A 14,465-nucleotide genomic window follows, 5' to 3' on the forward strand; every position below is an offset into this window, starting at 1 on the left:
TAGCTGCAACTTTGCTATAGCATGCACTTTAACCAATAAGTCAAATAAAAGAAAAGTTTTGATGGTATAACATGTACCCTATGTCAGTACAGAAAGTGGTTGTAAAGTTTCTGGTTTGATCCTGCAGTTGTTAAATTGATATGTGAGGTACAAATCATTTCAAGACTGACTCTGAAAAAAAGAGCATTGAATGTTTCCTTGGACCTTCTACAGGTGTCTCTGAAGCAGAGTCTGCTTCCTGACTGTTGAATGTAAGAAATGGTCAAAATCTGGAGAATGACTCTGGGGTTGTTTTTAGAAGTTCAAACTCAAGTGTGAATATTTTTTCTTTGTTTCCGTGCTTCAGGTTGTCAAAGTGCTAAAACTATCACACTTAAAATGGACGTCACGTACATGTAACAAGCCATGAACTGGGCAATCATCATCAGAACTTCTTGTGATTGAAGCAGTATTTTTTAGCACCAAAACTCACTCACAGCTCTCATGTTTTCTGGCTGCGCTGCTCCTTCTGATGAGTGGCAAAGACACCAGCTGCCAGTGCTTTCATTTGAATAATTTAACACACAGTCGCTGAGTGATTTGTGGGCCTGGATGCTAAACTCCAGTGTTTAGCTTTGCATTTCCTGTGGGGGCCGGAGGACTGTGTGTTGTGCAGGCAGGATCAGACTCAGACACTTGGCGTTATGTGATGTGTTGCTTTTTTCCTCTGAATCGTTCTGAAGGTGTGTGAGATGATTGAAGAGCAGGAACAGAAGCCAAAGAACATGAATCATCTTTTACTTTTCTTATTCTAGTTTTCTCTTCTGTCTTTATTGTCATTGTTTAATACAAGTAAGCATGAACCCCGGGACATACAGCAGACTTGAACACTTTGTATACATTTAGTCAGACTGACGAGTATGGAGGAAGTGACCTCACCTGTTGTTTTGAAGCTTTGTCCGATTGAGCTAAAAATTACCTCATTATTCCCACTTTTGTTGTAAAAGCAAATCAGCAAACTTGTTTTTCTGCGCTAATTAATGCTAATGGTGCCAGAGGCCCAATAGGGGTCCACAGAGCCACTTCTAGAAGGTCAATCCTAAGAAAAACAAGCAAGTGATGACAACTTTTGAAGTTTCAGCCCAGATCTTAAATATTTCAAGGGTTTGTATTTATTTTAATTATTGTAGACTCTGTAGATTAATACCAAAGACATCAAAACTATGAAAGAACATATATGGAATTATTTAATGAACAAAAAGTGTTAAACAAAGCAGAATATGCTTTATATTTTAGATTCTGTAAAGTAGCCCCCTTTTTCCTTCATGACAGCTTTGCACACTCTTGGTATTCTCTCAGTCTGCTTCATGAAGTGGTCTCCTGGAATCGTTTCTAATTAACATGAGCCTTTTTTGAGTTAATTTGTAGAATTACTTGCCTTACTTGAGTTTTGTTGTTATCAGTCGTGAAGCACTCGAGAAACAGCTTCCAGAACAACGTGTGCATGACTTCAGGGTCAGGACAGAAGCAGGTGAGATTGTAACCTGAAGAAAAAAAGAACATCAGGTCGTCTCTCACACAGATGCATGCCCACAGAGTCAGCTGAATCCTGAGGCACCATGATATTTTCCTGCAGGTCATGTGTCCAGACCGGTCTTCTCAAAAACAACCCTTCTTTTTCCCTTTGATGAGATGGGTTTGAACAGACCTGCTGCACTGAGCTTTGGATAAATCTGCACAGTTTAAGCATGTGGAAGTGAGACTGCGTGCTGTTGTGCTGTGCTAATGTTTTAACTTTATAGAGTCCTCTCTTTGAAAAGTTTTGCAGGTCAGTTCAAATTTTAATATCACTATGGTTACATTAGACCTCAGAGACTTCAGATTTTCACTTGTTTGCTTATTATGGCTTTGCCCACAGCAGTGTTGGTTAGATGTTTACAGTTAAATGTATTCTGTTAGTCTTTTCACACTCAGGTTGCCAAGAGGTGCTGTATTTGTTTTTCCCTTTCTGCATCTGAAATACATGCCCTCTCTCTCTCTAAGCATAGCCAGCTGATTTAAACAGCCGAACCTGAGAGCCACTCAGAGCCTCGTCAGTCTGATTCTGTTGGCCTCTGAGCAGGTCCAGAGGAGCAGCAGAGCACTCGACCTGGCTCTGTAGATCCAACATGAGTGGTTTGGGGAGGTTGTGGAAAGTCATATTTACCTTCTTGCACATATTTCTCTACCTGCCTGTAACAAGTGAGTGACTATTGGGTCCATGGGTCTAGTGTTTTCTCATCCTCACCAGTGTGTACAGTTTGCTTAAGATCAGTGTTATCGAGCCGCTGGGTGTTCTTTCTCCCCTTAGTGTTACTATCATTATTAGAGTTTGTGGCGTTCTAGCCTCTTAAAGTCGCCTTCCTAGTTTTTGTTTCTAAGTTCTGGGAGTCATGTTTGTAATTCACACTTGTGTTATTTGCCTCTCTTAAAGCTGCAGTACGCAATTTTACTTGCAAAACTTTTGCTAACCATATCAACAAATCAGAGTTTGACCAAAAGATAACCCAACAACATAAACCCTTCTTTGACTCAGCAGTTTAGTACACTAGCTTGCCAGCACTAAATTGTTTTTGAATTTTGTCTTGGATCTTGTATTATGTTAATTGTGTGTGGATTGTACACATTTGCATGCGTCTGTCTCAACCTCCGTTGGTTTCTGTATCTCACACCACTACAGACGTATTTTCAGTAACTGTCGCTAATGTTCTCGACTGCTTTTGCTATTTAATGAAGTTATCATTCTTCGTCTTCTGTTTAAGTGGTTAGCAAACAGCTTTCAGATGCTCTATAGCCACCGTCTGGCAGGAATACTGTATTACAACCAGGCACCAGTGAAAACAATTAAAATAGTACTTCAAAATGAGAAAATATTCACATTAACTCTTTGATTTTTAATAAGTGAGCGAAAATTTGAACATTTGAAAATCAGGTCCCATCCCTAGTAGCTAATGGGGATCAAAATGTGTGAATAAATACAAAATAAATGCTAGAAAGATTGAAATAATAAGATAAAGGATAAGATATAGGTCATTAGCGGTGCATGGCAAATCCTTTGGTGATGAGCTGATGTCTGTCAACAGGGCAAATATTGGCAGATATGAATATTCAACTGATAGAGACATGCATTCCTTGTTTATTTTTCAATATTGGCAGTATTTCTCTCTCTCACACACACACACACAAACACACACTAAGTTTTTAGCTACACTACATCTATAGCCACCTTATTTCACAGCCAATGAGACCTGGCTTTTTTAAGTGCGAGACTGTTTCAGACTACACATGAAACCTGAAAACACTTCCTTATGAATGCGAGTCTGGCTTTTATTCAAGTTCCTTTGCACATATGTATTCATCATTGAGCTAGCTAATGTTAAAGAAAAGAAAGGCTTATTCAATCCTCACTGCATGGTTCACAAAAATATTAAAGGCCTACTTTATGAAGTAACAGGACATAAAGTAGGCTGCTCTCTTTCTGTTGGCAAAGAAAAACAGTCCTGACTGAGTTCCCCGTGAAGAGCCTGACCACCTCTGTACAGGTGATACCTGCTGCGCTGCTTTATTGAACAGAAATGAAATGGAATTGTTCTTCAGCACACAGCTGACGTTTTCAGTTTCAGGAAAAGGAAATGAATCATTTTCAAGAAGAAAGAAATCAAAGAAAAAAACATGACAGTCAGGCCTTATTTCAAAGGACTACAGACACAGACCATTCAGTGTGTTGTTTATGATAGGGTAAGGTGTGTGTGTGTGTGTGTGTGTGTGTGTGTGTGTGTGTGTGTGTGTGTGTGTGTGTGTGTGTGTGTGTGTGTGTGTGTGTGTGTGTGTGTGTGTGTGTGTCACAGTGGATTCCCCTACACAGTTCCTCCCTATTGGCTCTCTAGCTAATGTGTTGTCTTTCTCTCTGTGTATCTGTCTGTCTGTCTGTCTTTATGACTGTCTGTCTTTGGTTTTGGGCCCAAATATTTCTTTTTTCTCTTATTTTTTGGTCACTTTGCCACATTCGGCCTGTCATTTATTTTCTTTGCTTTCCATGTGAGTTGTTTTTCTGCATGTTTTTTTCATGTCTCCTTCCTTGCACCCTCCACAAACTGCTTCCTGCCTGTTTTTTGAATGTCTGCTTTACGTGTATGTTCGTGTTTCTCCATGTCTCTCACGCGTCCTCGTCCACTTATGTGTGTGCATCTCTTTCTTTGTGTCTGTCCTCGTGTCTTTGTCCGTCTTTTCCTCTCGTCGCTGTCTCCATAATGTCCCCTCCTCCAGCCTTTGTGACTTTGCTGAACGGGGACCAGGCTCAGGATGCCATCCGCTCCCTCCATCACAGCACTGTACGCGGACGCCTGATCAACGTCACCCTGCAGCCCACCGACTCCCTGCTCTGCCTCACCAACCTGCCCCACACCTTCACCGCCCAGCAGTTTGAGGAGCTGGTGCGTGCCTATGGAAACATCGAGCGCTCCTTCCTGGTGTACAGCGAGCTGACGGGACACTCCAAGGGATATGGGTTTGTGGAGTACATGAAGAAGGACTCTGCTTCTCGGGCCCGTTCTGAGCTGCTGGGCCGACCTCTGGTGAGTAACAGAACCTCTTTTTCCTAAATAAGGCATGAATGACTTGACTGACAGGCGGGCAGCGAAAAAAGGGTCTTTACCTCACACTAGCTCCGACAAAGTTAAGTTGAGTTCAGCATTTCAATATGGCACCCTCCGACACCAGCTTCAAAGCAGGGCTTCAGAAACAGATGGGTGACGTCCCGGATACTCTGTCAATTTATTATACAGTCTAGCGTAAAGCCAAACAATGTCACAGATCCCACTTGCTTCTCAATTTCCTTATGTTATTATATTCCAAAGTCTGTCAGTAGTGCTCAGCGATATGGCCTCAAATCAATATCACGAATAATTTAACTTTTTATCTAAACTAGAGAATGAACAAGTATTTCACTTTAGTTCAATTGTTTTTATTTTTGCCCTAATAAGAGTTGTTTAAAACGACTGTGCTCCACTGTAGCTATGGGAGCAAGATCCTTTACGATGTTGTAAGAAATAGCATCAAGTAAATTCTTTCTATCTTTCTGAATTCTTTTAATTTTTTGTGTAGCATTCCTAAATTTGTGTGTTATTGACAGCTTCTTTGTGGAGACACTAGCTGCTGTGCACTTGTCAGTCAAATGGTTACACTTTCGAAAACGTGTTTTCAATAGGACAGTACATGAACGTCTACAGTGGACGAAGCACTGTAGTGAGCTGAATACAAGATGACCCTGGTTATAAAATAATTCTCCCTTTACAAGACTAATTTTTGAAGACTTTTTGATGCCCACATTTTTAGAATAAAATGTTTCAATTTAAAATCCTAAAAAAAACAGACACATTGAATAAAACAAGGTAAGTTGATGTAAAACATATTTTAAATATAGAAAATGATAATGTGTGTCAATGAAGCACCAAAATATTGGTTTAGTAATACAAAATAAGCTGCAGTTATCAGCTGGATGACGTCTCTGGTAAAAGACATCCTTTCGATCTGTTACTCAGTTACAAACATGCACATTTTGAAACAGTCTTTATGCGTTTGCCATCCTCGGACATTACACATTGTGGCAGGGTATTTCTTGGCTGTTAGGCAGTTTTGTAAAGTCTCTACTGCACGACATCCTAACTCAGCCTCAGTTGTCAGTTAACTTCTACTTTTGTGCCACTTTGCTCCAGTCACCGTGTCTCTCCATCTTTCATCCTGGTAATGGTGAGTAACGTCTGGTCTCAGTCATGAGGGGAACACTCGCTTTACAGATAAATGGCGCTTTACTGATAAATGGTGCTTTCCACTGTCTTGGTATTTAATTACCGAACCCCGAAAATAAGATGATCCTTCTTTTGATTTTTTTTTTTTAATTTTGGATCAATGCAGTATTGAGTAAATTAAAATATATATAAAATGGAATAACCAAAATAGGCAAGATCACTTTAGTTAAAGGTTCTGAAAGTCTGTTTGGATCCATTTTTGCTTTATTACCTGGCCCTATCTGTTGGCCAAAAGATATACGCACCAATACAAGAAGATACCATACCTGGTTTGACTGCAGACAAATAAAGATGATGTTAATTGATGGCTTTACATTATTTTCTTACAAGTAATTCTATGTCATCTGCCTTTAACTCATTTTGAAATACATATAATACATTTTTATAGATATTTGATTTTGATTTGATTTGATGTCTTTATTTCGAACATGTAAAAGTAAAAATACAAAAAAATGCATACAAGTATTTCAGAGTTAAAAACACTTAAGCGCCAAATATAACTGCATGCATCTGTTTGGTTTTTTGAGGTTTAAACAAAATGGTCAGAAAGAGAAAACAATGTATTCTCAAGTGACTGATGAGTTAGCAATATGAGCTCTGCCAGTTTAATTTGGTTTAAAAAGGTTAAATAAAAAATGACGACTTAACACAAAGCATCTCACTGTTCGGCTCTAAAACTCACTTGAGATTGCACAACAGTCTGTTCGACCTTGCATTTGCGAAACAAAAGTGCAAACTGAAGTGAGAAGTCTTCAAATCAGAACTTTTTTAGCAAAGAGGATGAATACAAAACACTCATGAATCCAAATTTGTTAATGTTTATTTATCAGAGATGCAGTCTTCAGAGATTACTTGTGTAGGGGTAATTCAGAAACCTGACTCTGAATAACGCTGTTTGGTCGTGCAGGGGGATCGCTCATTGATGGTGCAGTGGATGGACGTCAACCAGCTGAGCCAAGAGGAGAACCTGCACTCCAAATGTCTGTGTGTGAACCGGCTGCCGCTGGACCTCTGTGACTCAGAGGAACTCGCTCAGCTCTTCTCTGAAACCTACAAACCGGTCTTCTGCCAGGTGAGTCTTTACCCTGTTTGCCTTCCAAACTACTTTAATGTAATTCTCATGGGATTGATCAGGCAAAGACTGACATTCCTCAGATTCTGGTCCATGTTGACAAACTTAAGATCCCAGATCAATGTGCTCCCAGGTTAGCTCTTTCTGAATCATTCGCACAATCAGGTCGCAATCACACAGCTTCTCTAGGTTTAAAGTCCCTTAAAATAGTGATGCACCGAGCCGATCCTGGTATCGAATATCGGCTAGATCAGACTCAAAAAGCTAGATCGGATATCAGTGACAAGGGGCCGATATACAGTGCCGATCCATATGGCAGATCTATTCATCTCAATTCTATGCTTTCTGTGTTTACAACAGCCATGTGCGTCTCCTACGTCATCAGCGCAGGCCAGTCTGTGCATTTTGCCCGGCGGAGCATGATGGAGGATAACTACAGAGGCTCTGCAGTTTAGGTGCATGCTTCTTTTGCTAACAACTCTGCCGGAAACTTGTAACATATGCAGCGGTAATGTTTTGGGATGGCAGTCGTGCTGAAAAATATAATGGAAGCCCAAAGGAGGAAGTTGAGCTGTAGCCTACAGCAAAGACGCAAGAAACTTTCTATCAATGGATTCAAAGTGTGAAAAAAACTGACAAGTTTTTGGATTTAATTGTTCAAAATCCTCACATTAAGGAATAGAGATTGTTAAATCAATACCGGGATCTGATAGGCTAGTATCGGTATCGGCAGATACCAAAGCCCAGGTATCGATATCTGGACCTAAAAAGTAGGATCTGTGCAACCCCACCTTAAAACACAGGGTCTGATGTGATGACTGGTTTAACCTTGAGAGACATTTCCTTGATATCAGATGTGTCAACTTGTATAACTCTTTTATTTAACCTTTATTTAACCAGATGAGACCCATTGCGATCAAGACCACTTTTACAAGGGCGACCTGGCCAAGAGGTCAGCAGCACACGTAAAAACAAATAGTACAGTTCAATAGAATGGAGCATATATACAGACAGTGTGTAAAAACAATCAATAATTTAAAAGTGCAACTAATTTGCAAATAAAGTGCAATTCGTGAACACAAACAGCCTTTTTTTTAAACACAGGCACTCTGTTTTCATACTCACTCTAACATTGCCTCTCCTTGAACTGATTTACAAGGAGTTGAAACAGCAGCATAACCACATGTTATTTTTGCCAAGCTTTATAGAGTGAAATACAGCAAAGTAAGAAACAACAATCAGTGCCAGGCAAAATAAGATTAAAAAAAATCTGAAAGCCAAAACATGAATACGCTGTAAAGGGAGAAATGTGAAGACATTATATGATGTTAGTCCAGTGCTGACTAGTGTTTAGTAAGTTCCACACACACAGACCTTCTGTGATTTGTATATTGTTATCTGTTCACATGGCTGAGAAGGAAACTGGGGAGTGAGAGGTCAAGAAGGTGACCAGGAAGTGAACAGTAGTAAAAAGCTCTCTGGTTTGACTCACAGCTCTTTGGGATTGTTTAAAGATGTGGTCATCTTATACTCTGTGAAGACAATAAATACTACGCTGAATCTTCACTCTGGGCCAGTTATGCAGAAATCAGTGAAGGCCTAAATAAAGCTCACAAAGATAAACTGTTGTTCTTTGAATCTTTCATTGTCAAATTTCCATTACAACTCTAAATACTTGTGTTTTTCAAAAAAGATTGAGACTTTCCGTTCTCATGTTCGAAGCTCCTCTCCCTCCCCATCTCACCCTCCGGCCATAGAGCTAGCATAGTCCAAGCCGTGGTTGGAGTTCCACATCAAATAGAATATAGAATAGAATATATCTTTATTGTCATTGTACATTGTACAACCAAATTGAAGTTCAACCCATTTCAGTGCAAAAATATTAATTAAAAAGAATAGTAGTAAAAGAAGAAATAAAAAAATCATAAAAACAGTAGACAAACATAAATAATGAGAAATAAAAACAAGAGACAAACACAGCATTCAACAGTCAGGCATTCAGTGATCAAACAATTGCATAGTCCCATTTTATATTGCATTATTTTGCATTTAGTGCACTTATTTCTTTGGGATAAAAACTGTTTTTCAGCCTGTTTGTCCTTTTAATGTCCTGTATCTCCTGCCCGAGGGCATCAGTTCAAACAGGTGATGTCCTGGATGTGTTTGATACCTGAGGATGTTTTTGCTTTCTTGTGGCACTGTGACCTGTAAAGTTCATCCAGGGAGGGGAGAGGGCAACCGATGGCTTTTGAGGCGGTAGTGATGACCCTCTGGAGCCTCTGGATCGATGTCCCGTTTATTATTTTCTTAGAAATATACACAGTTAGGTGAACTCAGAACACTTGGTTTCACCTGGATGTTTGCGTTCTGCTTTAAATAATGCTCAGTGACTGCTGACGTAAATGATCCAGATGGGATGATCAGCTCTGTTGGGCTCTGATGCGATAGTTGAGATCGGGATTAAGACATCCTTACTCTGGACCCAAACAGATTAGTACTATCAGGTGAGACTCTGACATTGAGACTCTAAAGCTCTCTGCATTACAAGAGCATGGCAAGAAAGTTATATCTCTAACTGTTTCAGGGTAGTTTGACTGGAGAGAGGACTATATTACAGGTAATAAGGCAAATCTGATACCAGCTGATCAAAATGTGACAGAGTCTTTGGTTTTTACATCTTGTACGAGAAAGATGAGATCTGCCGTAGAACCAGTGTTTAAGATAAATGTTCCCAGACAATGTATTTCATCCAATCAGAGATTTTCTGTTTCAGTGACGCATCCTCCATCTCATCATTCAAACCCCACCAGGTGAGAGGTGCTGATGTAGAATCAGTATCACCAAGCAGCAGTTTCCACAGTGAGGTGTGGCTGCTCTGACACCAGCCCTACCCTGTAACTCCTCCTCTCACTCTTTGCTCTCTTTTATTTTTTTTATGAACTCTCCAGTTCAGCTGTGATGTGCACCACCCTGCTCCACTCCACCCCCACATGCCCACTTACACATCACTCAACACTCAACGGGTATCTGTCATCCTCTGCATCTCCCGTTTTAGCTCCACCCTTCTGCCCCACTCCCACATGGAAATCAATACACCCACATCATTCTAGTCCCATGATGCTTTGTGGGTGTTTAGCTCATGTTGCTTCGTTGTTGCAGAGCCAGCAGGCTTTGACCCGAGGTTCAGCATTTTTTATGTACTGTACAGAATGTGCCTGTGTGTGTTAGTGTGAGTGTGAATGAGTGTGTGTGAGTGTGTGTGTGTGTGTGTGTGTGTAAGCAATAGAATACTTGAGGCCCAAGCTTATGAAAGCCGGTGCACCAATGAAATGATGCAGAAACAGCACACACAGGGATATCGTAACATGTAACAAGGCAGCAGTGAAATCATCATCTGTTTTAATTCTGTCAGCTGCTTCAGATGAATTAAGTCAGCTGCATCAGAATAAAAGCTCACCTCTAACATCACTTAATCCACAAACATGCTCACACAGGTGATTCTAACAGGGTTTTAGGAGGTGCCTTGCTTCTGCATCTGCTTTATATATGCTATATGCAACAAGCATGGCTAATAAAGTACTATAGTGTGATGCTAGACCCTTAACTGTTTAATAATATGGACAGCCCTCCTCAATCTCCTCCAAGACAAAATACCCCCTTGATAGGTGCTGACATATTGGGCTCGTGGGGCTGAGGCATGTGCAGAAGCCGGACTGCAATTTCTCTTAACCAAAACACTCAGAATAAAACATCAAAGATCTCTCAAGTTGATACAATCCACAGCAGATCAGACTCTTGTGTTGATTGGAAGCCAACTCTCATGGCTATCAAAGCTGATTGGCTCTGATGTTAGTTACGTTTTATTTTGATTTTGCTCCTCTGCTCTGTTAATCTAAGGAGCACTGCAAGAGCGTGCATTTGTCAACAGATCTGTCAATCATGATGTCCCAGCCCCCTCCTTTCAGAATCAATAAAACAAATTAAAATTAACTTCTTTAAACAAAATAAACATTTGCACATAAATCAGAATGATAAAAATGTACTGCTATGACAGTTTGAGAAAAGTGGATTTGGCCTGCAGTTATATTTTGTAGTTTGACTTATGTCCCATCTGATATCATGGAGGAGGCGGGCTTTCAGACAGATACCGCAGCCACCAGGGGGAACTATGAGAGTATTCAATTGGAGTAAGTTCTGACTTTTCAGTGCCTAAAGGCTGATTTACACTTCTGCGGCTGGCGTGCACCTCCTTCAAAATGTAACTACCTGGACTGCAAGCCCTGTGATTGGTCTGCTCGGTGGAATTGTATTTCCTGCATTTACAGCACTTCCGGGATCCCCACTCGTTGGCTGTATATTTCATCTCCTCCTCTCTATTCTTCCTTGTAGTCATGTCTGCATGATAAACAGCCACATGTATCAGCTGTAGATTAACATAACACGCTCTGAATCGCTGTGGAGAAGTAAACCGAGATCGTAGTGGGGCCGGAAGCAGGCGACTGGCTCTCAGAGAGACCACAAATGCCCCCAAGCGTTTTGGCGGAGAATCGCTGCGCTGCATGGACACATTGACGCAGAAGTATGTGATGCTCATGTCCGTGTCTGCCCCTGCTGCGTTGTGGCGACGCAGAAGTATAAATCAGCTTTAAGACACATCATCTCTCCTGAAACCAAAAGACATGTAGATATCAGAGGTGCTCTCAGTCAGATTCTCTCAGCCTACTTACAGTTCTGAGCAATTTCTGCTAGCGAAACTCACTATCACCATCAGTTTGACGCTAACTGGCCTTCATCTGATTGGCCAAATTTTGTAAAGGTATGTCTCACATATCCAATGCTGCAGCTAATAGGAGAAATACTTGCATGCTGAGTTTGAATGGATGGTGCTGGTAAATAAATAATGTGTATTCCCTGTACGCTGGCAGTGTGTTCATCATGTGTTCATATTGCAGTGATGATGAGATTATATTTTGTTGTGCTGCCTTTTTCAGAGGTTGGTTTTAGTCGCTGTGCAGAACAACATCAGACGATGTATACTGCTCAAAGAGATTTAAACAGCACAACACCTGGAGGGACGTGTCTGTTTGCTGTATATTCACCTGTAGTAGATCATAACCTGATGTCTTGCTGCCGTCATCTCCAGTCTGTTTTATATAAACCCTCTTCCTGCTCCGTGCACCGACATAGAGCTCAGCCACCTCGTCACTTTTCCTCTGCTCAGCGTGCACTTAACCTGCGGCCTTGGCCCTGAGCACCATCATTCTTCTGCCCACGAAGAGGGCCCTCCAGGCGGCACTTTAACCTGAGTCAGACAGGAGAGATGGAAAGAGGAGAGGGTGAAGAATGTCAACCATATTAGAGGAGAAGGACGGCAGGACGGAGACAGTGAGGAGGGAGGACGGTGCTGAGAATGCCAGGCTTATTAGAGAGAGGACGGAGCGAGGGCGTAGAGGAAGGGCAATGTCAGGACTAATCGAGGGTCGAATGAAGACAAGGAGGGCTGATGTAAAATCTTGGAGAGGGGTTATTGGTATATTTGCAAAGGTAAATGTAATAATGAAGACTAAAAGCGATTCAGACTCTTACTCTAACATATTTTGTCTGAATTGTGCTTGAATGCATAAAATGTTTTGGATGTAGATCGCTTAGTGGAGTTATGAAGGATGCATGGATGATACATAAAGAAAGTAAAGACTGAGATGGATAAGGATAACTTAGATATATTACAGAGAGGTCTGTCGCCCAAAACATATTGGGCAGAGAAATTACAGATCCACCTTAACACAAATAGGAAGCCCAGCTTTAGAGGAAAACGTGCAATCACAAATCTCGTCCAGCCCTCTTCATAAAGATCTTTACAGTGAATCTCGTCTCCATGATGGGTCACGTACTGCCCTTCACAGACGGCTGTGGCAGACCTGTCGTGACCTCATCACTCAGTTCAGACAGCTGATGTGGCCGTTTAAACTCACACACACACACACACACACACACAAACACACAGACTGACAGGCTGTGGTCCACACAGTGCTCGCCTCACTGGTGACCCAGTCAGCATGTGCCGGCCGGGGACCACGGCTCTGGGTCAAGAGCTGTCAGGCACTCCGATAGCGTGCTTAGCATCTTTGTTTTATGCACTCTTTCACACAGACACACATACACGCACAAACAGATATATACTGTACTTTGACTTGACCACTAGAGGTGGGCGATATGGCCTCAAAATTATATCACGATATTTCAATAAACTAAGTGAGGACTTGTTGTAAATAATTGCTGGATATAGTGTATATTCCTCATCCTGAAACGACATTCAGCAGTGTTCAATAACTCCGTAAGAAGTCTATGGTCACTGTGTTTTTTGTTTGTTGGCCAGTTTGTGAAGCACTTTTCAGAAAGCCCTTTAAAAAAAGTGTTATATAATTAAAGTTCATTATTAAAACGTTATTTTGTTTTTGATTTATTTGTATGGGAGGAAAGAATTAGTACCAAATACGTGAAGGAAATTTTACAATATTTTTTTTGCGATAGACCTCGAGGCAAAGGTAGAGCAGCAGCCATACCTCACAATGAGAAGTAAAAAGATTATCTGATACTACTGTGTTGAATAAAAAAAAATGCAATAACATATTAACATAGTTTGAATACGTCTCATTATTTTTTTTTATTATTTAGCTATCAAAACTTTAAATATATAAAAAAAAACACTACTGGCCCAGTTTCTTTAAAATTTTGTCAGGGGGTGTTAACATTGGACAAGAAAGAGTCAATTTAATTTTGAAGTGGACGCACAATAGAGCATCCCTGTAGACAAATGCAGCAGGTCTGAAAAAATGCTTTTCATTCTCAGTCAATTTGAGATTGTGATGTTGTCCTTGGTGCAGTTCTGCAATTCCATCCTCAGACCCTTCTGATAAAACCTCACTTCCCTTGTATTGAAAATGAATGTGGTGTGTTCACTCTGTCTGCAGCTCCTTGGCTTTTCCTGCAAAAGGCATTTTTTGGTATTTAAGTCGGTACAGTATACACATGACAATAAAGAGACAAAGCTGTGCTGCAGAGTACTCACATGTCTTCTCTACATTTACATATTTGTTAGTGCTGATAAATGATGGAGTATTTTGTGTTGTGTGAGTGTGGAGAAGAGAGGCTTGCTCAGTCCTCACATCATTACTCAGGCATGCACACATAAACACATAGTTGATGATAGTTTGAATACCATTTGCACACAATCTAATTTGAATCTAATTTAACGTATGATGTTTGTTCTCAGTTTACCCACTCCCACATCTTTGTTCCACACAAAAACAACGACTGGCAAGTTTTCTCTACTGTCTTTCTTCCCTCACTCGATCAATCACTGATGTTTTTCTCCCCCTCTCCATCCATCCATCCATCCATCTAACCATATCTCAAGAGGTAGAGTGGTTCAGGTCATTTCCATACATTTTGCTTAATGTATGCTGATGATAATAGTCTATCGACCTCCTCCTCCTCCTCCTACTCCTCCATCCATCCTCTGTTTAAACTGGAGGAAGCAGAGCAGCAGGCGAATGAGGGAATCGAAT

The 14,465-nt window shown here is 40.8% G+C and overlaps 1 protein-coding gene across 1 annotated transcript in view; it reads left to right on the forward strand.

Annotated features, from left to right (window-relative positions):
• Positions 1-14,465, forward strand: part of raver2 (ribonucleoprotein, PTB-binding 2) — a 126,548-nt gene that overhangs the window by 67,899 nt on the left and 44,184 nt on the right. The window contains exons 3-4 of the mRNA XM_034709478.1: positions 4,285-4,592; positions 6,733-6,897. Coding sequence (XP_034565369.1) covers positions 4,285-4,592; positions 6,733-6,897 — 473 coding nt within the window. The remainder of the gene's footprint in view (positions 1-4,284; positions 4,593-6,732; positions 6,898-14,465) is intronic.

Source organism: Notolabrus celidotus, chromosome 2, assembly GCF_009762535.1.
Source record: "Notolabrus celidotus isolate fNotCel1 chromosome 2, fNotCel1.pri, whole genome shotgun sequence".
Lineage (NCBI taxonomy): Eukaryota > Metazoa > Chordata > Actinopteri > Labriformes > Labridae > Notolabrus > Notolabrus celidotus.